Source organism: Amblyomma americanum, chromosome 10 (genome assembly GCF_052857255.1).
Source record: "Amblyomma americanum isolate KBUSLIRL-KWMA chromosome 10, ASM5285725v1, whole genome shotgun sequence".
NCBI lineage: Eukaryota > Metazoa > Arthropoda > Arachnida > Ixodida > Ixodidae > Amblyomma > Amblyomma americanum.
In genome coordinates this window covers 64,268,320-64,294,066 of record NC_135506.1, presented here as the reverse complement: position 1 = coordinate 64,294,066, position 25,747 = coordinate 64,268,320, and the positions used below count along the sequence as shown (strand labels likewise).

The following is a 25,747-nucleotide window of genomic DNA, read 5'->3' as shown; positions in this document are numbered from 1 at the left end:
TAGGCGGCTCTTCTTCGTTTTTTCTGATAAGAACTGACCTCACCGCATAACATGTCTTGTACCAAGGGTCCTCATGAGCAGCACAACTTCCACCTCCTTGTCGAGGGCCCTCATCGACTTCTGAGGTCAGTCATCAATGGTACCTTGGATGGAGCTGATGAATTTCAGAGACCTAAGAGTGTCAGAATGCCGACAATGTCGTTTTCTGTGAGAAACAGTGTCAGAATGCCGACAATGTCGTTTTCTGTGAGAAACAGTGACCACCTCACCCCGGCAGCCTCCAGTTCTTTCCATACTTTGAGAACGAATGACCCGGCAAATTTCAAAAATCTAGTAATCTTTGAATCAGGGTGGCCCTGTATAATGCACACATCCTAGCTGGAGTGTAGATAATTTGTATCAGGCAAAAACTTCATTTATTTTATCTAGTGCTGGTCGCATCCACTAATATGGAACACATCCAACAGGTTTGATGTTTCAGTCTTGCATGCAAGAGGCAGCAGCTTCGGCATGCACAGTGCACTGAGAGACGTGGATTTTTTTGTAAAAAATAATAGATTCGTGTAAGGCACACTGTAATATAAAGTTCAACAAAGGTCACAGTGCTTGATGGCATGAAAGCTGCCATGATCTCTGCTATTTTTATTTTCTACACGCTTTTTATTTTCACCACCAGCTCATTTTCTTTCTACATTATTTCTGTTTCTCACAATTGAGCATGTAGGCAGCAATTTACAGGCTGGCAAAAATCATTGCTTTTTATTGATGGGCTCTTTTCCTTTTATCACAACCCTGTGCAAAAATTCCAAAATGCATTAGTGATCTCTTCTCGTGAATCTTGGGTTGAATGGTGAAAAATTGATGCAGTTGCACTGGAAATGCATCACATAAAGGTAAAGAAAAAAATGCCATTCGTCCAGTCATTTGTAGCACGTTAGTAAAAGTAAGGATACACCTAAGTAACGACATTTGAGCACGCATTGCAGCCTGCACAATGAAATCGTTTGTCGAGGTTTTAAGATTACTTTATACAGTGCTGTTGATCACTGCCTGTAGTTACTTTCAGAATGAGTCCACGATTTAGCAGATACAATTATTGCATGCTAGTAATTACATACCTTACTGATGCTACACATTTTGCTGAGATTGAGTGCCATAGAAGAAGCTCTCTAAATAGCTGCCGTGGTAGCTCAGTGGTTATGCCTCAGCTGCTGACCCGAAGGGCGCGGGTTTGATCCCGGCCGCGGGCGGCAATCGAATTTCGATGGAGGCAAAACTCTAGAGGCCTCTGCACTGTGCGACGTCAGTGCACGTTAAAGAAACCCAGGTGGTCGAAATTTCCGGAGCCCTTCATTACGGCGCCTACATAGCCTGAGCTGGTTTGGGACGTAAAGCCCATGAACTAAATAAATGTAAGAATTTTCGATTTGGTTATGTTTAGTTAGTGTTATGTTTCTGTAACTTACTGTTGGTGTAGGAATTTTTGTTGTTATCATTAGAGCTTGTGGCCTTGAAGTTCAGTTCCTAAGCAAGAGAGTGCAGCTGTTCAAAGCACATTGCCTGCCTTTGTACAATTTCAAGTGTTATAATACGACGCGCGGCTACAATAGCTCCACTGACTCTACTGTGGTATTTCATGTGTCTAGCTATGTGCTGCGATGACGCATGTGGCTGCATCACAAACAAATACTTCTTAGATTAGGTAATCTTGGTGGAGATGTAGGCTGTGCATATTGCTGCCCATGTATATTTTAGAACAAGTGAGGAAAAACCATGCTACCCCGCACAATAAGGTGTGGGGTAACGTGCACTTCTCATGGAGCTAGCTACTCAGAAACTTTCAACACCAATAGTGAAGATGCGAACAAAACTAGAGGGAACCTATGATTATGTGTCGATGCATTGCGCCTCTAATTTGATGTACAGTAACAGTTTCAGAAACAGTGGTTTTGGTATTGAAAATGATTACTCAATCTGAACAAGCCCTTTGGCTAGTTTTATCGCACTCAACGTGATCGCAAAATATTTCGATAATGTGATGATTTAATATATAAAAAAAGCATTAAAAAGCTTATATGTAACCTGGAAGCAATGACACATTGCACCCACTCTAGAGCTGCGCTTCTTGCAGCGGTGTGCAGCCTGTCGGCGTCGCTAGGTTTAACCTGCTTTGCATTGAAGCCACAGCGGATGGTACTTTGGAACTATACTCCATTTCATACATAGAAGACAATGCTTCGGAGGCTGTGGAAGTAGTGTGTCTGCAAAACCATATTACTCTTCTATGTATCGTTCGTCCTTTTCGAAGCCTTGGTGAGTGTTTGGACGAAAACAAAGAGCGGTATAAAATGAACTGATAGCACTGAAAATTACCGTTGAAGCTGTCAGGCGTTCAGTACCTGGACCTTGTGGCTATAATTTTCACTGTGTGTGAACTACTCTTTAGGAGTGGATGGGCTAAGGACGATTCACTCTACCGGCCACGTGTCAGATAGCTAAAATCGTTCTTATTTCTCGAAGTCTCGATGAGTCTGAGGACGAAAATGTGGCAGGAAGTAGAATGAAGTCAAAGAGATTGCCATGCATGGCACTTTAGATTTGTTACAACAGAATTTACTTGTGTTCACTTTGGTTTTAGGGCGAACTACTTTTTTCATGCAGACTTAGCCTGTGTGAACAGGCATGCTAGCTTAGGCAGTGTTGCCTGCTACGTATGAAATGCACTATAGCCACTACCTATTAAAGACATCTAATCCTGTTACCAGTGCCCTGTAAATGGAATAACCACTCATTAAAATTAAGGTAAAGTTTGTTTCCATAGTGTCTTCGGAGGCGAAGCGAATGAAACATGCCAGGCGAGGGCCGCCTGTAGGCTTTAGTTACATTGGCTTCGCCGCATGACAGTGATGTGGCGTGGAAAATGACAAAGAGATCGAACGCAACCTTCAAGCACAATCTATGTTCACCTCTTAAAGCGGTTTCACAGCACTAGCGCTACGCGCAGATGCCCAGGGTTGCACAGCCGCCCCGTTTCCTTATGTGAAAAGTGGTCGTGGAGCCCTGTTAGGAGAAGCGCCACTTCAATTCACTTCTTTATTTTTTCCAGAAATAATGTATCCTGGAAAGGGTCACGAGCTAAAAGCAGTCTCGACAGCTTGACTAGACCCGTGACCTCTTCTACAAGGCAGTAGTGGTTTACAGCAACAGGTAGTGTCCATGTCCAGGGGCACGGTGCACAATTCATTATATGAAACCAGCGGTGAAAGCAGCTTGATGTAGTGCACGACATTCGTATACTTTTACACAAGATTTACACAGCAGCCCCAACTTCCATTGAGCAAAGCAACTTCAAAGATCTGGGAAAGACAGTCTCATTAGCCTTTTTTCTTTTTTTTTCCCCCACAATGGCAGGTGCTTGGCGAAAATGCAGGCACGAAAAGCCATCCTTCATCTTAAGGCACTTGTGCGAGCCTTCCATAATGTGTGTTAACGCAGTTCCCCAAGGTGAAGTCGATTTCAAGCAAATATTAGTCGCTCATTAAAATCCACCTTGGTATAGCCTTACAGCTACAAAGGAAAGCTATACAGCTGCCTCTGAACCTTTGCAATTAAAACACTCATCTTGGCCTTGGGCTCACGCCCTGGACCAGCACCTGTCCAGGATAGTTTTTCTACCAACTAAGCTAGCCAAGGCGACCAGGATAGCTAGCAGATCGCGGGGTGAGTCAAACTTGATAAGTAATTCAGAGCAGGTGCAGTGTTTCAGGGAACTGGCTGCACCACTGCAAACAGGGAACATGCAATGTAGAAAATGGTATCCTTATTCATACGCATCGACAACAACTGCTGAATGGCCATGCTGACTAATGCCAAATCATTTTCAACTACTCACTCTGGTGAAACCGTACACCTTGCTCCCCTTGTTTCATTTTTGTAGATTGCCTTGTTGGCCAAGCGGTTGTGCCTATTTGCTGCTGAGCGCAATGCCATGTATAGGCCATGTACCGCTAGGTAATGTACTGGTCATTTACAAGGTCATGAGCATGAGTTCAATGTACCGATCTTTCCACTGCCATAATCATTCCCCAACATTCCACTCACTAATTTTTTCTTTAAACCTTGCTAGCGATCAATATAGATTGGCCTTATGCTTTAAAAGACCAAATTCATTATCACCACAAGGTCATTGATTCAATACTTGGTTTTTGGGCCTGCCTATAAGTAAAGGGTAAATTCAGGATCGCTCACCTATTGAGGTTTCAGTGCACATGCAAGAGGTCGTAAGGAGCAAAACCACAAAAAAAGACGGGACTGAGGCAGGCGACAACACAGTAGTGTCTCGTCCCGTCAGTCCCGTCTTGTTTTGCGGTTTTGCTCCTCACGATGTCTTACCAACTGGCCTACAATGAAGTCCTAGGTCACATGCATGAGGATCGGATAGGCAGCTGAAATTGGTTCTGAGCCTGCACTGCATTTTTTCTTACGATAGCAGAGGTGTAGTTCTGGGACTTAAAAGTTGAATTGTACAATCTTCACGTTGTGCTCTTCAATCTTCTGCTGGACAAACTTCGAGAATGCGTCGTTCAGTCGTCATGATCATATTTACGTTTTATTTGACCATAATGTGTAGCTAGCAGTTTGACTTCTTTATTTAAACCGATAAATGTACACGTAATTCAATTTTCAAGCTTTGGTTCTAACTGAAAAAGGTCCATATCCATGGCTAAATGCCACACCTAGCTGGCTATCGAGTGGGAGAAAATTAACAGTGTACTTAAGACGAGGCCATGGTAGAATGGTGGTACTGTTGTATTAAGCTGCACGGTCATGCATTTTGAGGCACTGCTCTGCTGCGTTACATGCCTCGCTAGACTGGGAGTTTCAAACTCTTTGCCAAACGTTATCTGGCAGCGTAGTGCTGTTCATTGTTATTACCCCCTAAGGCAGTTTCTCAGGTAGGTTTCATCATTGCATGCAAGAACACTAATGCTAAACCATGCAAAAGCATTCCAAAAATTGTGTTCTGGCTAGAGACAGTTAAGTAGCAGTTTCATTGCTGCTATCAGCATGCAGACCACATGATGCCCCACCTTCTCGGTGAACACAGTGCTACAGCCAAACGATAACACGGCAACCCACCTTTGGCAGTTTACTTCCACTCGAGCTTGCATTTGATGGCTTCATCATTTAACTTCCATTAGTTTATTAAACTGACAGCATTTTCTTCCACAAGCACCTGTAGCTAACAATACGATCATTTCTGTGTTAGTTACTTGAATGTTCGGTCTGACAAAAAGGCAAGATGAACTCCAAGTGACTTTTGACCGCACAGGAATACCACACATATCACTGAAAATATAAAAAAAAGTAATTCATCTGCTGAAATGAAAACTTGTTGCTGAAAAAAAAAAATTGAAAAGAAAAGTATGCCAAATTCTAAAAAAAAATAAAAACAAACGTCCAATCCTCACATACAGCCCGGTTGTCTTCAACTAGACGAACCTGTTCCTGCATTATGAAAATGCTGGCATATTCTTATCTCTGCCTGTCAATCCATCAAGTGCTTGTGGAATGCTTTGTATCATCAGTCTTGTAGTAAGGCATTGCCGCCCTGTTTGTGTTGTTTGTTAGCACAGCGGTTAGCTCTAAAGCATGTTGTTTAGTGTCTTTTAGCTTTTGTTGTCCTGATTGTCTTAGTTTGCCCCTATGCTGTTGTTTTTCTGGAATAGGTTGGCCTAAGCTGCCCTTCGACTGCTTGAAAGTGGCCAATGTGGTTTTCATACAGTTTCTTCATACTGCTGTCTGCAGTTTGTACTGAATTCTTTTTTTGTAGAAAGCTTTCTTGCCGTCAGCATTTCTCGAGGGTACACCTTTGTAAAACTACTAAATGCTGTTTTATTTTTTTTTTGTGAGGGCGTTTTCAGACTTGTGGCACTCAAAGCTTTTGGCAAAGAGGAAAGCCACAATTGTCACCCCGTACAATTTTAAATGGCTTTGACACAGCAAGAACCAGCAGTCGAGGCTTGTAATCCGTGTATTTCTAACAAAGGATTTATAGAACTGTAGTGCCCTTATGATTGACTTTTATTCACCCTGTAGGCCCTGTGATTACTGTTAAAGGCTTTAGATTAAGGTTTAATGACTTTCCTACAACCATTTCTGATATAGCGAACTTCAATGGTGACATGTGTAATCTTATGTTTATGATCTCACTTAATTTCACAGCTGTTGCAGCAGGTACACATGTGGCTCTGCAGCGTGTAACAAATAACTGCATCTCTTTTGCGTTCTTTTCACAGGACACAGAATGAACAAAGGCAAAGTGCTTTTGTTGAATGCAGCTCCACGGCTCTATTTTGAACGTCTTGTCACGGGTGTCCAGTTTCAAGCACTTGTGACAGCACAAGGACAGTCGTCCCCACAACTTGCAAGGAAACAAATAAACAAGGAATGCAAATGAACAATGAATGTGTGCTGACTGTATTTAATCGTGATTCCTTTTTTTTTTTGTCTCCAGAGCCGTAGTTTTGGACTCTGGTTAGTCTGGAGTCTTTCCACCAGTAGAAAATGTGCTCTAATTTATCAAGCTGTTTTTCTGCGTGACTGGGAACCTGGGCTTAGTGTTAAGATGTCAGTTGTTCTTCAGGGGGACATGGTAATTAAACTTGGCTATTTTCACGTAATATTTAATGAAGTTTCGTGCATACACGTTATTGTGCTGATATCTGGATAAGCATCTGTACCCCTTATACTGTATGAGTTATAAAAACTACTCCTACTCCTCGCTAAGTCACCCTGACTTTAATTGAGCAAAACGTTTAATGCCTAACGTTTAATGTTAACATGTTAACACACATGCAGAAAAATGGGCAGACTTTAGTCATCATGTTGGCTCAATATCAGTTTCTTTACAAGAGAGTAAAACAGGAAAATAAACACAACTGGACAGCTTTGTTGCACTCCAAAGTTTGTGAAGACGACGGGTGAAGACCAATCTGCAGGAGCAGAGATTTAGGGACTCGGATCTCATGAAACATGAAGCTTTGGAAAATTGCCGGCACGGTATTGTCGTTGTGCTCGTTGCACCAGTTGCATCGTATGTACTGGGCTTCTCCGCTGCAATACCTTGAAACTGGCCATGTAAACTGTCGGGGACGAAGAAAAACTACTGATAGACAAAGTTGATCCTTTTATTTTTATCAGTTTGGCCTGCCTGTCATGTCCCCTCTTAGTGCGGCAATGTTTGAACAATATATTATTATATTTTTATAGTTATGGGCACTGTTCAGCAGAAAGACAAGCATCGGAGGCGGCGTGGATGAATAATCACCAGAAAAATCCCCAGAGTCACCCTGTGATGTCATCGCAACCGGCCCACTGTGGTGGTTAAATTAATGACTGGTTGCGAGAGGTTGTTCGGGAAGAGCAACCTAGATTGCACAAGTCCCACTGGTGGCCGTGTTTGAAAACAGCCACCTGTTGAGGCAGTGGTACATAGCATAACCGCTGCATCACTGTGCCAGGAGTGGTATAAGGACTCCCAGCAATCTATAAATGTAAAGTAGAAAATGAACAATTTGGCATATATGGGCATAATCCCATTAACGCTATCACGTCACACCTTTAAGGCAAAAGTGCCCCCTCTGCCCCAGCCAGTGAGTGGGTTCCTTTTGAAAGCTGCTGTTTTGCATCCTTTTAAAGTAATTGCTTTGCTTTTGGTTTAGTTCTTCCTTTGCTGTCTAGTCAACGACATGGGAAAGGCATCTTATAGCATTTCGGTCACATCTGGTTGCGTCAGAAATTTTGATTCGTGCTCTTGGAAAACATCATAGTCACCTGTTAATATAGACAGCGGCTGTGAAACTGAGAGCAAATGGGTAGTTAATCAATTTCCTGAAATGGGGGAAAAAAAAAAAAAACATGCTTTGAAGATTTTGGAAGTAAAATCTGTCTTGAGAATCATGGAAATTTTGCAAGAATATGGGTATTTTTGTTCCTGAAATTGTTTTCTTGCCTGCACGTGTATGTGCTCTTTCAGATTCTCGCTCCAGCTCTTTTGATTGGTGAAGGACACTTACTGTGTATTAAGAAAGAGGAGGAATTAACTTCTCAGCCAAACAAGCAAAGTGATATCACACTCACTCACTAAAACGAGACAGACTAAGCACTGCTGTCAGCATCACGGCATTATTGAAAAAAGCATACTGGTATACCGGGTGTTTCACTCGAGATGTTTTGCAGTTTTTAAAAATCGGCTTGTTGAGTTAGAAGAGTGCCTTTGCCAGCATAGCGTTGTCAGCAGCGCTTCAGAATACAGCTAAGACATGCTAGCTAGTAGGCTGGTTGACCAATATTGAAAAGTTGCTTTTTAGCTATCACTATTACTCTCCTTTTTTATTGAGAGGCGTGTTGCCCACTGTAAATTATATCCATGTCTTTTCCAGTGTACGGTGGCTGACTAGTACACACTTCTGGCTAACATCCCTGCCTTCCCTCTTCTTCTTTATCTCTCTCGAAAAACGTAGTTACTGCCCTACAAATTTTGGTTGCATCCTGACCAAATGCATGCACTTTTCAAAATCTTGCAGGCAAAGCAGCCCCTCCAGTGCATGCAAGTTGTTGAAATAGCCGAGATTTGTTGAGCCACAGCGCCGAGGGTAACTGCGTTTTCGAAATTCTAAAAACTGATATGGATATTGCTTACAGTATGCTACCTGCCTCTCAGGAAATAAAAATACAAACAGTGATAGCTAAAAGTTAACTATTCAGTATTGGTGAACCAGCCTACTAGTTAGCATGTCCTAGTTGTATTCTGCTGCACTAAATCACTGACAATGCTGTGTTAAAAAAGCGCTCTTGTAACTCAAAAAGCATTTCTTTAAATTGCAGATCACCCGCCGCGGTGGCTCAGTGGTTAGGGCTACTGATCCGGAGTTCCCGGGTTCGAACCCAACCGCGGCGGCTGCGTTTTTATGGAGGAAAAACGCTAAGGCGCCCGTGTGCTGTGCGAAGTCAGTGCATGTTAAAGATCCCCAGGTGGTCGAAATTATTCCGGAGCCCTCCACTAAGGCACCTCTTTCTTCCTTTCTTCTTTCACTCCCTCCTTTATCCCTTCCCTTACAGCATGGTTCAGGTGTCCAATGATATATGAGACAGATACTGTGCCATTTTCCTTTCCCCAAAAAACCAATTATTATTATTATTATTATTATTAAATTGCAGATCATGTTAGGTGAAATACCCGGTATACAGGCACCAGCTGTCAGGAAGTGTGCTGTAGCCATGTAAAAATAACGCAACGCAAATCACAAAGCATGAAAGCAGGCAAGAAAGTTTAGCTAAGGCACGATTTTTCATGACATTTGTCCCATAAATTGAAGGCTTCTACACAAGGATGCTTTGATTGAAAATAACGGTTCCAATATTCACCTGCTTGACCACGTTCCCTTTTCCTTGGCCCTTGTGCCTAGTTGGCAAGTGTTCTCGGGGAGTAAATGACTACTAGCTTAGCACCCTGGTAACCGTCGCTAGTGTTTACAACATGGTAATGCATCGTAATCTTGTGAAACTTAGTGACCAGTCTAATAGCATGGCCAATAGCTAGAAACGAAGCCCAAGAGAAATGTTAACAGCAAACATCTCTGCAAAACCACTTCTGTAATATGCATAATATGCATACTTTTTCTAGCTTTTAACACTTCTAAGAACACAAGCAACCTGTGTGCAGATGCTTGGCGTACCTGTTATGAAAATGCTGGCAGGTTTTCATAGTATGCAATTATGACAGTCAAGCCTGCCTCCATTGGCTTTAACTAGCACAGCAGAGTATCCTGCTATCAATACTGTTTCTTTCCACAACAGCAGCAAAAGGTGGCAGATGTTACCTACAAGAGTCATGAAGGCAGGATGCTTCCGATTTTGGCATGCATCTTTGATGAGATCAAAGGCTCCACGGAGAGCCTCACTGTCATGGCATGTACTACTAGAAAAGTGGATGAAGCAGTTTCACCCAAGCAAATGTTCATACGCTACTATACTAATCTATGTTGGTCTCTCTTTGCCTCCGAGTTACGAAAATGGGTTGACAAGCTTGTTGTAATTTTCACTGGCTCCATGTCTGGCCCAAAAATGTCTTTACGCTCACCTCATGCTTGATACTTGAATTCTAGCGAATTTTCTCTGAGCATGCCTTAGGGGTGCGGTTGCAGTGCTCAAGCCTTCATTAAATGTGCAGCCACAGACCAATACTTAAAAATGAAATCAGGTTATGATTTAAACTGCACACTTTGTCTTGCAATGTAAAAAGTGCCACAGAAAGAAGATGACCTTCTACGTGAGCACTGCCACAAAGCCGACACATTTTCTTGACTGTAGACCATGCTGTACGCACGAGTCTTGCATGATGTGAGGCATTACATGTGATAATAAAGTGTCCAGGGCAGTAAGAATCAGTAAATATTTTTTGTTACGCTTTTTCCATTTTGTTATGTTTGTTATTTTTGCAAATGACACACTGTGTGCAGTGTGGGGAAAATTTTTTTTTCTGTTCAGCCGAATTATGCCCACGTCAGATGCATACTGTACTTCTTAATGCAAGGCCCTGTGTTCCCATCTGCAAGCTTTCTGCAAGTGTAAGAGGCCTACAACAATCGTGCTGCATGTCAAGCCCTGTACCACAGAAAAAAATAAGCATGCAAACTCGGCTAGACACCACATGCAAAGCAATGGACATTGCCAGCCATGTGATTATGTTCGCATCTGCCGCAATGAAACATCAAATAAGGCTGCAAATGAAAGTCGTGTATTTCTTTATAATTGCCCGCTTTCTCACAACCTTGAAAAATCCTGCAAGTCAAAGACGCACACAAGATGATGGAACTGCAAGAGCTGCTTTTGAAGCATCATGATACACTGCAATGGCATTACAAGAGAGTGTGCGCTGAAACCACTTCAGTTCTCGACTTCTGGGCAATAAAAATCAAACAGTGCAAGCTGTTTAATACCAGTCACCATGACTAGCAATGAGAACTTAACAAAACTCTGCTGACAATATTCGTGAATGCTCAGTTGCTATGGTGTTCAGCTGCCAAGCACGAGATCGTGGAACTAAATATTGGCCACAGCAGTTGCACTCTGATCGAGGCGATGTCAGTGCATGTTAAGGAACCCCAGGTGGTCGAAGTTAATCCGAAGCCTTCCACTGCTGCAGCGCAAATTTCTTTCTCCCTTCTTATCTTTCTCTAAAGGCATGGCTTGGGTGTCTACTATGAGACAGTTACTGCACCTTTCCTTTCCTGGTAACTATTATTTCCTGGTAACTATTATTGCAAGGTCCGTTGTCTTCTGGAACATTCACCATAGAGCATTGCACAAAGTCGGGACAAGTTATGAAATTATAAAGCGTTCTAAAACTGATGTATGATGGCCACAACAACAGTTTCTTTACATGCCCATGGTGTGGAAGTAAAGGGTTTGCTATTGAGAATCATTCACCTTATGTTACGCCACTTCTGAATTTTCACATGCCTGTAAATATTACAGATGATAGCTGTATAAAATTCAACATTTACAATAAATAGCAGTAAACAAAGTTACGCTGTGCTGTTGTTACGGGTTGTATGCCATGTTATGAACTTGCAAATGCTTCATTTCATAGTCACCATGTCTTCAGCTTTTGTTTGATTATTTGCTTGTCTGTGCAGTTAATTTTTTTAACCCACTCTCCTGCTTTGATGGTGCAGGATATGTTGTAAATAAAATGGTCAAAAGCTGTGGTGACAGAAAAACCGCCTAACATCAATCTGAAAAGTTTGGTGATCAATGACATGAGCAAAAAGGGAAACACACGTCAGAAAAACCTTCAATGCACTATATGCAACAACTGTGTGACTGGTTTGTAGTACACCAAATGTAGAGTTGCAAAAAAAACCAAAAAACTGGTGGGCGATCATATGATGTGATGCAACAAAACTGCTAGCAGTAGCAAAGGGAGGGACGGTCGATCATGGGCAGTGAAGGTGGACAACCCCTGGATACAGGTTCTGGAGGATGGAAGCTTTGCTCACCAAGGCTTCACACACCGCTGTTTTGGGAGAACGTCGCTTATTCTGCGAACGCAGTGAAATGTGAATATAGTAACACCTTGTCTCTCCGAGATTAAGCACAAGATCTGCAATGTGTGTGAACAAGCTTTAAAAGTGTACAGGCACAAAATTCGAAATGCAAACAAACAATATGATTTGTTTCAGGGGCCTAGGGACATTCCTTGTAGCAAGCTTCAGTCACGGGCATTGAGTGGAACACATTTCAATTTGATTTTGAATGTTGTCCAAGCAGCTGCTCAGCATTTTCACCCGAATCGAGTGACGTCAAGGTGCACTTGCCCCAATTATTGTGATGCTGACATCATCAGAAATGCAGTAGTTCAGGTTAGCAAGGCGACTGTGACATCAAGGGGCACTCCAGAGCTGGTGCCGGCCAAGATCGAAACTACCAGTACAAAATCATTTGTGATTAATTATTTGTGCTGCACACTGGTGTTTTGAGCTCATTTTCATGATTACTAGGCGCTAAAACAGACACCCGAAAACCTTGCGCCTGCAACCCCTGTAATTTTAATGCAGAATGCATTTAAGGCCTGCTCCCCGTGGTCTTGTCCAGAGTTTGTGAACCAAAAATTTTTGAGGAATTTCTCCAGTTTGAAGCCTAATAAGGATTAGAAAGAATGAACCTAGGAAGCTGCAATTAGTCTCTCCATAAAGTTCAGTCCGATCACTATTTAATTCTGCAAATTGCAATTTGTAGGTCACCAACTGCACTTGGAGTACTTTAACAAGCTATTCAACATGATGCGGTAATAGTGAAACATTGCAGCACACGTGATTTCTCCTCTCTTGTCCTGCTATCCATCTGTTCTCACTGGGCGTTCTGGAAGTGACCGCTTAGGGGGCGCTACACGTGCTGCCTTGTGGCACACTTGCCTTCTCCTCGCGTTTGTACTTGCTGATACTGGAACTCAATTATTGGAATTTTAGCACAGCGGCGGAAGAAATATATATACAATAACATAATGGAAAAATACGGTCAAGCAAGGAAAAAGGAACTTTTGAAAGCAAGAAATCTCTTCCTCTAAGCCTCTACTCACTTCTTTTGCTCACGGCATGCCAGCTCAAAGGGAAATGCATTCTAGAGCAAAAAGATCCGGCAACGTGTCTGTCTGCAAATTGTGTCGCCAACCTATCGTTGTTCTGAAGTTGAGCAGTTTGGCCCAGTGTAGCTAAAAATTTCACTGCCACCGCGTGAACGAGACGGAGAAAAATAAGCACTTCGAAATGATCACCTATGCTAGCAGATCAGGGTAACACCTCACAATTAAAGAACTGATGCAGAAATGCAGTGTGGCAAAGTCCTGCACGAGATTGCATGATGTCTCCTCCTTAGAGGCTTGGTTCAAGGAACATTGTTGCGCTATCTGCGAGCTGTTGTTCGTTCTTTTTCATTTCTTGCATCTGCCATGCTGACCAGCTCGGATCCGGATGACCAGCTTTGGCTGGTGGACCGGGCCCGAAGAGCGGCGCAGGCTACTGGAGCACTGGACTCCCACTCTTCAGTGGCGCACCAGCTACCCCTAGAAGATTAATAAAGTTTCTCCCTTCTTCCTGATTCTGCTCTTTCCTCTCACAGTGATAGACGTTAACAGGACATCTCCCAGCCCTACAGCCTTGTATGCTGTTCGCACAGCGCAATAGCAAAAGAGTGCAGTAGGGTGGGCGAGCGTGAAGCACGACAAAAGGTACAGCACGGCAAAGGGAAATGGCAGGTGAAGTGCCGCTGCGTACAATGCCAACAGGGAAAGGCACAAGGATCTCACAGTGTGGGTGCCACGATGCATGTGCACCTCGTGCCAGTTAAAGGTGGCGACAACTACGCCGTTTTTCTCCTCAGATGTAGTTTCATGGCACAGCAATATTAGCGCAACAGCGTTAAAGGTGCTCTTCAGCGAAAAGCGCGGTGTCGGCGTGGCTAGAAAATCCTGATTGGTCGAGAGGGTAACAACGTAGAAAAGCAGTTTTGTTGAAAAGCAAAAAGGTGGTCAAGTGGTAATTGAAATGCTGTTCATTGGGTCGGGCCCTGGGCACGCTGCCTCTACACCACTGAGGAACGTTCTTTCAGCGGGATATACGGAGGCCTTGTATGAGCACCTCACACTGCACAGTTGGCAAATTACATTACAGGAACACTTGGGGCAAAAATTAGCATAACAATTAATATGGACGATCATGTCTAATAAGGCAGTATGTGATGGCAACAAGTGTATTGATGTCTGCGAAATGGTGTGCCAGGGGACACCCAAGTGACCGTAGGGACCCTTTACCGCTGCCGTGTCATACCCTTAAAGTGAACTTAAGTGTCCCCCAAGTTATTGCTGCAGGTAGCGGGATTTTTGGGTGTGTGGGCCAAGACGCCGTAAATAGTACTGCCAGTTGTGGAACTTTTGGTTCAGACAAAAGTTTAGGAGCTTTGTGCGCACACTGCCTCTCTGTGCAGTATAGAGGGTGCAAAAATGCCCCTGCTGACTGAACGTACCCGTTGTGGTGAATCAGTGGTTAGGATGCTTGGCTACCAAGCCAGAAAAGGGGCCGAATTCAATCCTGACCATTGTGGCCGCGTTTCGATGGAGGCGAAACACAAAAGGCACCCACGTGTAGTGCAATGTCGGTGCACATTAACGGGACATTGAGGACAACTCTATCTGATTACTGCTCTCGGTAAACACTAAATCTCCGGCTCTGTGTGACTATGTTGAAGTTAGTCTTTCAGAAAAAGGCTGTTATCACAGAGAAATTTGATTTTAAAATTTTCCTACCAGTCTATTCAAATTCACGACATCCACACCAGAAAGGATGGGTTGCCAACGCTTTGAAGTGAATGTCAGTGTAGTGTAACCTCTGGTACCCAAAAACCTGTGTCGATGAGTGCATTTTGCTTGCGAAATTGACAGGTGATGGAGATGCCTGTATTTCATTTTGTGGTCTTTTCTAGCTCATAAAACCAGTGTTTTCACCATGGGTGGTGTTTTCAGAAAGCAGTACCTGGCGATACAGGCCAACTTCTATTTGACCTCAGTATCACTTTATGGGTCCCCACATGGTTGAATTTATTTTCCCCATGCCAGCCCCTCACCCACTCCACTACAATATCTCTCTTTCACTTCCTCCTCATTCTTACTCTGAGGGCGAGGTTGCATTGTCCACCAAGAAGCGAGTTCCTGTGCCCCTTCCTTTACTCTGAACCAATTTTCAATTTTTTCGACAGAGCGATACAAGTCACCACCTCTGAGTCGCTTTGGGACGTTAAACCCCCCAAAATCAAACCAAACCTTCTAGAAGTCGCCACTCTCAGCAGCCATGAGCACATGCGTCGAGACACCCTATTGACAACTGCAGCAGAGTGCCGAGTGATAGTGTGAGGCGGGAAGCACCTTGATATAGTGTCCTATAGTGTCCACTATAATGTGGTGTATTTTTTACGTACTTGGGGCTGTTCATTTAGATTCAAAATATGGTGCAACACCTAGAGGGCAGCGCTATTGGCGGCTGCACGAGAGCCTTCCATTTGGGTATTGTAAACAGAGTAGCTAGACAATTTAAGTGAACCTTCACGTCTTTGCTGAATACAAAAGCCTGTGTAAGGGCAATCCAAGGTGCAAAGATGAAGCGAGCATGCAAAAGAGCGCGTCCAGGACATTCCTCTGCATTCATGCACCATCACGGAGGAGACTGAAGCTGCCTTGAGCAGCGTGAGGAAAGCAGAGAAGGTGACAAAGCAATGGGTGAACGCAAAATTGATGACATTTTTGACATACTCGAGCTGGAGGCTTGGAATACATTTCAGCATTAAAAAAGAGACAATGAGATTCTGAATGCTCTGACTCTACTGATGGCCAAGCTTTTATCACCACAAACTAAACAGTCCAGGTGCACTCTCATCTAAACAAGAGGGCTGCTACAAATCTATTTAGAGCGCTTGCATCACTTAATTAGCAGACATAACACTAAGGTCAAATGTCGCACAACTTACTGGCTTCGAAGAGCATTATGACAAAACATTAGCTTGAAATCGAGTCCAGTCTTCCACTGTGTAGCCTTTAGAGAGCCTTGCGGTCATCCATAATTTGATATGAGTGTGATGCTATGAACACTGATGGCATGGCATTGCAGTTGCCAACCTATTTGTCATTGTTTACACGACAAACGCTTCTTGAGGGACCCCAGTACACTTTTTGCCTCAAGTATGCTTAATAGATGCTGCACTTTTACGATGTACGTCCAGCACCTTTTAGCATACACCGTTAACGAATGTGTGTCAAAACATTTTCATGTAGAACAACACTGATGACAGTGCATGACACATACAAGAGCATAAGCAGATGCACATGTACCGTAGGCTTGAGGAGAAAGCGCTCAGCTTAATTGAGTGCAGTGGTATAGAGTACATTTCTAACATTTAACGAGACACAGGGGCCCCTAGCACTTATATATATATAACGACTTTCTCCACGGTTAAGGACCACCAAGCAAGCATATGTTGCCCTGCAAACTGCAGCTTATTCTACTACGGTCAGGCAGTTCTACGGGAAACGCGGACAACCATGAGGGACCAGTTCTTCCAGAGGCTGAAGAGCACAGTCAATGATGTGGTAGTCTTCAACGTTCGATGAAAAAGCTACATTGGCGCAGCCAGCAGAGAAAGCGTGCATCTGACTGCAACCGCAAACTGTGGCTTGCCGCCAGAGGTTGGCATTGTCACAAAAGGCTAGGGCCACTCCCTCGTCAATACCACAAACCGGCATAGTTGCCCTGGAGGCTAGCAGGCAGCGGCCCACCTGCCGCAAAGAGCCGCAGTCCCGACGGGTCATAGCAGTGCGTGTAGATGGCCGGGTTGTACTCAGTGTTCCAGAAAACCTCGCGGAACAGTTCGTCCGCGTGGACCCAGCCCCTGTTGGCCTTGAGCATGCTGTAACGCGGCCGGTCGGCGTCCTCCAGGTACTTGGAGGCGCGCACGTCGAAGAACAGTATCACGCCAATGCCCGTCCCAATGGTCAGCAGATCGTCCATGAAGCTCAGCGAGCGGATTCCACAGCCGATGCACTTGGAAGGCACCTTGTGCGTCTGCTGCAGCGTCCGCGAGTCCAGGAACGTCACGTACGACTTGGAACCAACGGCGTAGACGTTCCGCTCGGGCTGCTGCGCCATGCAGACGTTCTCCTGGCAATAGGGCATCTTGTGGGACGCCTTCCAGCGCAGCGTGCACGCATCCCACTGGTGGATGTACGCGTTTAGCGACAGCGCGACGACCTCGCCGTGTCGACGGCTGAAGAGCAGGGCGCGCACCTTGTCGGCGTCCTTGCAGCCACGCACGGCCAACGGTCGCATCAGTCTCGGCGTGAGCGCGGACTCGGCCCAGGCGACGCTCCTAGTCTCCCGCACCCTCCACAGCGCGAGCGTGGCGTCCCGCGAGCCGGTCACGTAGAACTCGTCGTCGAGCCAGGCCAGGTCAAAGATCCAGTCTGTGTGAGCCCGGTCGCCGACACACACGGGGTCCAACGTCGGCAGCCTGTACACGGCCGTTTCGTTCGAGTGGTGCGCCCCCGTGGCGAGCAGAGTTCGCGACGGGTTCATCTCCAACGCGTGGATACCGCTGTGATTCTCGGGCGGCGGGCTGGCGCGCGAGCTCTGCAGGCTCGGGATCTGGCAGAGTTTGCCATTCTCCGCGTCGAGCACCATGAGCTTGTTGCACTTGGTGCCGAACACTATCTGACGCTCCGAGAGCCAGGCCGAGCAGAATACCTTGTTGATGCGGCCCAGGCTAATCTCGCGCTCGTGGTACAGGCCGTTCTGGAGCAGGTGTCGAGTGCCGTATGTCTCGTCCACGCCGAGACGTTGTCGGTACTGAAGACCAAGCTCACGACACTGCGCGTAGTCGCCAAAGTTGCGAGAGGTCCTTTTGGAGCAGTACAGGTCACATCGGATGAGATATTCCAGATGTTCAAGACGCAGCGGGTCGCTGAACAGCCCGCTGAACGACCGCGGCGTCACTGGTTCGCTATTGGCTGTCGACTCGCCATGCCAAGCGAACTTGTAGCCCGCGTCAGGGTTCTCTTCGTCTGAGCGGGACCCGCTAACGTTCAGTTTCCTTACGTGAGCCATCGCCTTTGCTTTCCTCGCCGTTGACACCTGGACGGTTTTCTTCCAGCGTACGCAACTGCGCGGAAACGGTCTTGGAGTCTACGTGCATACGCTCCCCATTTTTAGACTTTCACAGCTGATGACTGCCATGACAGCAACAAACTCACTGACGCCCGCTAAGGGTCGCTTGTGTGTCGATGAAGTCGAACCGAAACTTTTGCAAGCATGTTTTGTGTACCTTGCAATTTTCTTTCAATTTGAGATTGTTGCCAAAGGCCGATGTTTTAGAACACCCATTTTAGTGGGCCGTATTAAAACCCCTTAGGGAAACATGTAAAAAAAAATTCTGGTTGGCTAAACTCGTGTCCAAATCGCATTCCAACTTCGTAAGAAGAGCTATTTGGCTGTTAATGTTTGCTAAAACTACTCGCAACTAAACTACTTGCTTGCTTTCTGAAAAATGTATTCAAGTACGCGTATGCCCATGGGTCCGTAGCCATATTCGCAAAAGAAAGAATTTTCCAATTTTCAATAGTGACTGCGCTTGTCGCTAGGAAGACAACTGCCGTAGGGGCCTTTCAGGCGCGAATTTTGCATGCTCATCTGCAGATGCGAAGGTCGCAAACAAAAATGCAACGTTCATGAAGCATGCAGGTCTTTGCGGGAACGGTTCAGTATCATGTTACCGAACCAAGACATCAGCTTAAAGAAACTCTCAGCTTTCAAAGAAATGGCAGCAGCAGCGTCGTACGGCTTTCGACACATCTGTGGGCAACTGGTGGAACGTTTTTGAATTACCGAGTATTATGCTTTACTGCAACAGTCAGCGACAAAACCAGCATAACAATCGGCCACAGTAAATGCTGTGGTATAGTGAAGTAGAAACACTTAAGTGGTGGAGCCAGGCACTCGCAATGATACCACGCGCAAAGTGGTCCCAAAGGGCACTCCAAACACGTCTTTTTCAATTCAATTAAATGCAACACCTTGCGTCACGAACAAATCATTCGACAAACATATATCTACATGCTTCGTGTCTCACATTTGCAGAAAGATTTCTGCGCAGCTTTTCGGGGAAGCTTGTTTTAATATGTATCATGCGGTCATATTTAAAATTTTCCGTGTCCGGCCTGCTATGGCAGCTCCTTTAACGGACGAGAGACATACTATACGAAGCCCGCCTTGGACCTTCACGTCCAATGTGAGGGTTCTCCAGAGGAGGAGGCATCTGCCCGGATCAGAAAAGAGAGACCGTAACGCGTTGCCGTTGACAGCATTGCTGCAGAAAAGCGGCACTAGAGCATAGGCCCCCGGGGTACATTGGGTAAATTGGCAGGGGCTATGAAAAAGTTGAAGATGCGCATAACTGGCTCCGTGGGTCAGTGGACACCTCAATCGCGTTTTCAGGTACGTGGCGGCGATGTCCACTTGCGAAAAACTGCTTTCGCACAAAATTTCGTGCTGAGCAATGCTAAACCGCCAGCAAGTTTTTAATATTGACATGTTGATCATTTCTGCAACATGTTGACTATTTCAACTTCAAATGGTTATGAAAATTTAGTCCGTGTGCCGGCTAGGATTACCACCGAAAGTCGGTCACGTCTGAATCTGTCTCATACAAATGCCAAATCTACAAACGCCGGTGGTGATGTAATATCCTATTGCCTCAGTGACCACTTTCCAATATTTTTTTTCTGTTAAGAAAACACAGCTTAATTGCGAATGCAAAGCATCAGTGCATTTCTTTCGAAAATATTACTCAGAAACATTTTGACAGCTTTAGAAGTGAATTACTGCGGTGTGATATTAAACAAATCCTGGAAATAGATGATGTTAAGATGACCTACAGTAATGATTGACGAGTTCTCTCCAGTATATCAGCGCCATTTCCCAGAAAAAAAGTTTGGAGTGGGGAAAAAAACAAACAAACACGGAAACCGTGCATAGCCCCCGAACTGGTAAAACAAATTCAATGTAAAGATATGCTCGATCACAAGTTCATCAAGACCAAGGATCCAAGCATTCTCAAGGAATTCAAGTCGTTCTGAAACAATGTAAACAAAGGACTAAAATTGCGCGGGAAATGCAATTTTTATGCTCAATTTGACAGCTGCACAAGTAATCCTGTCATTTTGTGGAAAAAGCTTAATGTCGTTTTAAATCTTCGCAAGTCATCTCCACGTGGGGAAAAGCTATTTCCTGATAGCAATGGAATACCTGGGAGTGCTCTTGAAGATACCTTTACTGATTATTTTCACGCGCTAGCGTCAAAACCCCTGTTACCCAGAAAATCCGGCGTTGGCGCTGTGAGTGAAAAATCGCGAGCATGACTGTGGCACGTGGTGCCCAGTTGCCCACACAGGTCACGTGACCCTGCGTCGTCATCACAAGCTGTCGACCCGATACTGAGCAAACTGGCCACGTGGCAGGTTGCTGTTAAATTAATGATTCATCGCTCGGGAAGAGCAGCCTGGGCCGCACAAGGTCCACCGCTGGGAGCACCTGCCATCGCAGGGCAGTGGCGCATCGCTTAACTGTTGCCCCACTGCGCCAGGAGGGGTATGAGGACTCCCAGAGACCTATGAATGTTAAGCAGAGAATGACCTTCTGCATATATAGCCTTAAGGCGGAACTTAAGTCTCCCCTCCAATCTTTTTCCCCCTCCCCTTTGGCAACTTCGTCGCTCAGAAACGAAATTCCCCCGAGCGCGTCAAGGAGGAGAGCTCGTAGCGAGCATACATAATAATAATAATAATAATAATAATAATAATAATAATAATAATAATAATAATAATAATAATAATAATAATAATAATAATAATAATTGGTTATGGGGGAAAGGAAATGGCGCAGTATCTGTCTCATATATCGTTGGACACCTGAACCGCGCCGTAAGGGAAGGGATAAAGGAGGGAGTGAAAGAAGAAAGGAAGAAGAGGTGCCGTAGTGGAGGGCTCCGGAATAATTTCGACCACCTGGGGATCTTTAACGTGCACTGGCATCGCACAGCACACGGGCGCCTTAGCGTTTTGCCTCCATAAAAACGCAGCCGCCGCGGTCGGGTTCGAGCCCGGGAACTCCGGCTCAGTAGTCGAGCGCCCTAACCACTGAGCCATCGCGGCGGGTGTATAATTTCGACCATCTGGGGATCCGCGTCGGGTGCGTTTTTATGGAGGAAAAACGCTAATGCGCCCGTGTGCTGTGCGATGTCAGTGCACGTTAAAGATCCCCAGGTGGTCGCTCCATTTTCATTTTCGGCTGTCCCTCCCCAACAACGCCCTCCATCCCCGAGACCCTGCCGGTGCCGAGAGTAGTAACCGGACCCCGCTGTGTCCTAAGCTGGTACAAAGTTGGGACTCGGGAGTGTCTCTGCGCGCCCCTACCTGCGCCATCTGCCTCTTGGAAGGCCCTTACATCTTGCTATTCGGAGGATGTTCGCCACCCCTGCCCACCCATCGTGCAGTCCTTGTCGATCCTTGACGCTGGCCTACACTCTAAACAGAAAGTAATAAAAATTAGAGGGGACATTTAAGCGCTCCGCCTTAAGGGCATGACGCGGTAGCGTATTGGGTTAATTCCCACATATGCAGAAGGTCCTTCTGCAGAGGGTCCTCATACACCTTCTGGCTGAGTGGTTCAGTGGTAAGCGATGCACCACTGCGCTTTTTTTTTTTGGCATTTCTGACTGCTTACATGCACTGTAAAGGTCGCTTTGCCTGCATGCTTTTCGAAAGCGGGCATATTTTGGCGCGCTGTAGCCAAATTTTGTCGCGCCGTGCACAGCGCCGAGGACAATCGCGTTTTAGAAAATCTAAAAACTGATATGGCTATTCCTCTGTGCATTCTTCGAACAGACGGGCTTGACATGCCGACTGTTCTCCGCCAGGTAGTTACGCGCAGTGACCGAACGCTCCGCGAGTGGTATACATTGGACGATTAACAGCTGAACGTCCCACTCCAGCTGTAGTGAACATAGTGTTGTGCGAGTTAATAATAATTGTTTTTTGAGGAAAGTAAATGGCACGGTATCTTTATCATATATTGTTGGACACCTGAACCACGCCGTAAGGGAAGGGATAAAGGAGGGAGTGAAAGAAGAAAGGAAGAGAGAGGTGCTGTAGTGGAGAGCTACGGAATAATTTCGACCACCTGGGGATCTTTAACGTGCACTGACATCGCGTTTTTATCCCTTTTTTCATGAACATATCACGCGTGCAACCTGTAATTATTGTGTAAATAGTTTTTGTGTATATTACCTCTCCCCCATCCTCTTTCTGTCCCCTCACCTCTTTCATTTAATTTCTGCATTCTGCCTGCCATACCTTACTTCCGCTGCCCCAGCTCAGGTGCTTCAGCATTGATGGCAGATGCCGGAGATTGGAAAAATCTTTTCCTTCCTTGTTTATTATTATTTTTAATAAAACCATTTACCAATACTATGGCTATTAATTACTAATGAACGACTACAAATCTCTAATTTCAGCCAGTTGCATGGCTGTGACACTATCAGAAATAAGTTAACCAACTTACTACTTAAGACAATTCGCCGGTTTTCCGGCGTCTGCTAACACTTTTAATACTATATGCCGCAAAAGCCATATTTTTACCTAACAAGCCTATTTTTGAAAACTTGCTTAAATTCTTCCCCGAAACACCTGGTATGTTTGCGTTGATCGCTCCATAGCGCGTGACAGGGTTTGTGTTGTAATTTTTAAAGAAGGAATTGAATTTGTTCCCATGAAAGATTGCCCCAACACAGAGAGCATCTGGTGCAGGCTAAAACTTGGCGTTTCTTTCTGTGTCATTGCAGCGGTTTATAGGCCCCCTAACGCCCCTGTCATATTTCTTGAGTCGTTGCAAGACTATCTTTCAAGTAATGTATCTGCGAATGCAAGAGTAATCATTGCAGGTGATTTCAATTTGCCGCACGTGCGTTGGGAGTCGCTAGACATAGATACAACTGATGCTAAACACTGTGATGCCTTGCTAGACATCGCTTTTAATAATGATCTAACACAAATTGTTAAACAAGCAACAAGGATAGGAGCAACTAGGGAATCAATATTGGACTTGGTTTTTATAAGTAGTAAAATAACCGAATATGAAGTGTCTATCCAGGAAGGGCTTTCTGATCATAAGCTTGTCTTAGTCACCCTAAATCAACTTATACCACCAAAACATGAAAAAAGGCGGACTATTTTTGTTAAAGACTTTTCAAGAGCTGAGGATGAAAGCATTTTAGACTATTTGGAAATGTCTTTGGGCTCATTTGATGTGCAGGATGACGTCAACACATTGTGGACAAAGTTTAAACGCATTGTCAACTTTTGTCTGAAAAATTTCGTTCCCCATCGAATTAAAACTGTCAGAAAGCATAATCCTTGGATAAGTCGTAAAATTATCCAACTAAAACGCAAGATAAAACGTAGAAAACGCAATCGAGAAAAGAATCAAAATGAAATTTCGCGCCTTTCCTTGATGCTTAAACAGATGTTGATGACAGCGAAAGAACAATACTTTTCTGAAAAGCTAACAGAATTTATGAAGACTTCCCAACAGCGTTTTTGGCGTCACCTTTCACCCTCATATGAACAAATGAGGTTTATTGAAGTGGATGGTCATGTTATTACTGATCAAGCAGAAATTGCTAACAGGTGCAATACTTATTTTCATTCTGTGTTCAGCCACCCTATATCTCCACCTGAGAACTCTAGTAGCGAAAAGTGCATACCGCCATCAGACATGGCAGATGTCACTTTGTCTGAGCAAGGTATATTTTCCCTCCTACTTAATTTAGACACGAAAAAGTCTTCTGGTCCTGATACTATTCCTAATGAGTTTCTTAGACGATATGCGGAATGGGTATCTAAATATTTACTAATCATATTTAAGGCATCTCTGGAGCAGCATTCTTTACCAAAAGATTGGCTCCAGGCTAGGGTTGTACCAATACATAAATCTGGAAACAAGCACATTCCCGATAATTACAGACCCATTTCTATCACTTGTGCCTGTTGCAAAATACTTGAGCATGTCTTGGCAAACTGCTTATCCGACTATCTAGAGGGCAACAACAAGCTAAATCCCAATCAGCATGGTTTCAGACGGAGGTTATCTACTGTTACCCAGCTAGTAGAAACGGTACATGATTTTTCTGAAGCAATGAACAACAGGGATCAAGTGGATGCAGTTTGCCTGGACATGTCTAAAGCATTTGACCGTGTCCCACATGATGAACTTATTGATAGGCTGTTCGAACTTGGCATAAACACAAATATTGTATGGTGGATACAGGCTTATCTAACTAACAGAACCCAGTTCGTGGAATTAGATGGCGCCAAATCAGACGTCCTGGGAGTGCCCTCGGGAGTCCCTCAGGGGTCTGTGCTTGGTCCCTTGTTATTTTTATTCTACGTCAATGATATTGCAGTATCTATTCCGCCCCCTGTTAAAGTCCGGCTTTTTGCGGATGATTGTTTAATTTACTCTGTCATTTCAAACAAAGAAGACCAGTTACTATTAAATTCGGCATTGAGCACTATCAACCAATGGTGCACATTATCCAGAATGGAAATCAATTATGCAAAAACTTCATTTCTTACAATTTCCAATAAAACGAAAAATATATTTTCTTTTGATTATGAAATAAACGGGCACTATATAACTCGAGTCGACCATTTCAGATATCTAGGCGTCACTATAACTTCAAATCTAAACTGGCATACACACATCAATAACATGCTCAAAGGCGGAAACGAAAATTGTGGTTCATAAGAAGAAAACTGAAGCTTGCTTCCACAAAAGCAAAACTAACAGCTTATCTCACACTGGTACGACAGACACTGGAATATGCAAGCGTAATATGGGATCCACATCAGAAAAACCAAATTTACAGGATAGAAAAAGTTCAGCGAAGGACGGCTCGATTCATTCTGTCCAAATATAGATCTACAGATTCAGTGACTGACATGCTTCATGAACTAAACTTGCCTCAACTTTCAAAGCGAAGGAAAGTTGCCAGGCTGAAAATGTTTTATCTGCTATATACTAACCACTTCAACTTGAACATAAGCGTTTACATGACACAACGTTCCTCTAGAGCTGTGAGATCTTCTCACAAAGATCAGGTCACACCCATGACGGCCAGAATCAATTCATTTAAATACTCCTTCTTCCCCAGAACCATAGATGAATGGAATTCCTTGCCCCAGGACCTTTTACAAGCAGACAATCTACACCAATTTGAAACTTATCTGTCCCGTTATTTAGGCCTATAGAAGCCATTTGTCTTTGCTGTCAATCATTATGTTCTTCACCTGCGGTTCCGATCCTCGGTGGTCTGAAACTGAGTGTATTATTTTGAACATTAACCTACATCAGGCACTTGTGGCTTTATCTGCTGGCAAAATAATTGATGATTTTTAGTTGTATAAATTTTGTACTTGTGGCTTTGTGTACTTGTGGCTGTGTGTAAGTATTCAATTGTATGCATCCACCCTGTAACGGCCTTACGGCTGACAGTATCAATAAATAAATAAATAAAATAAATAAATTTAGAA

The 25,747-nt window shown here is 44.4% G+C and overlaps 1 protein-coding gene and 1 long non-coding RNA gene across 3 annotated transcripts in view; one reads left to right on the top strand and one right to left on the bottom strand.

The window, feature by feature from the left end:
• Positions 1 to 6,454, top strand: part of LOC144107984 (uncharacterized) — a 34,054-nt gene extending 27,600 nt beyond the window's left edge. Inside the window, exon 5 of one of the 2 annotated variants that reach the window (XR_013309454.1) lies at positions 6,300 to 6,454. This is a non-coding gene — a long non-coding RNA (uncharacterized LOC144107984). The remainder of the gene's footprint in view (positions 1 to 6,299) is intronic. The other variant, XR_013309453.1, reaches the window with a different exon arrangement.
• Positions 6,455 to 10,337: 3,883 nt separating this feature from the next.
• Positions 10,338 to 18,395, bottom strand: DCAF12 (DDB1 and CUL4 associated factor 12-like protein). Its single transcript, XM_077641134.1, has one exon. It carries the CDS (start codon positions 18,207 to 18,209, stop codon positions 16,833 to 16,835), a length of 1,377 nt encoding a protein of 458 aa, XP_077497260.1. The 5' UTR covers positions 18,210 to 18,395; the 3' UTR covers positions 10,338 to 16,832.
• Between the last annotated feature and the right edge of the window lie 7,352 nt (positions 18,396 to 25,747).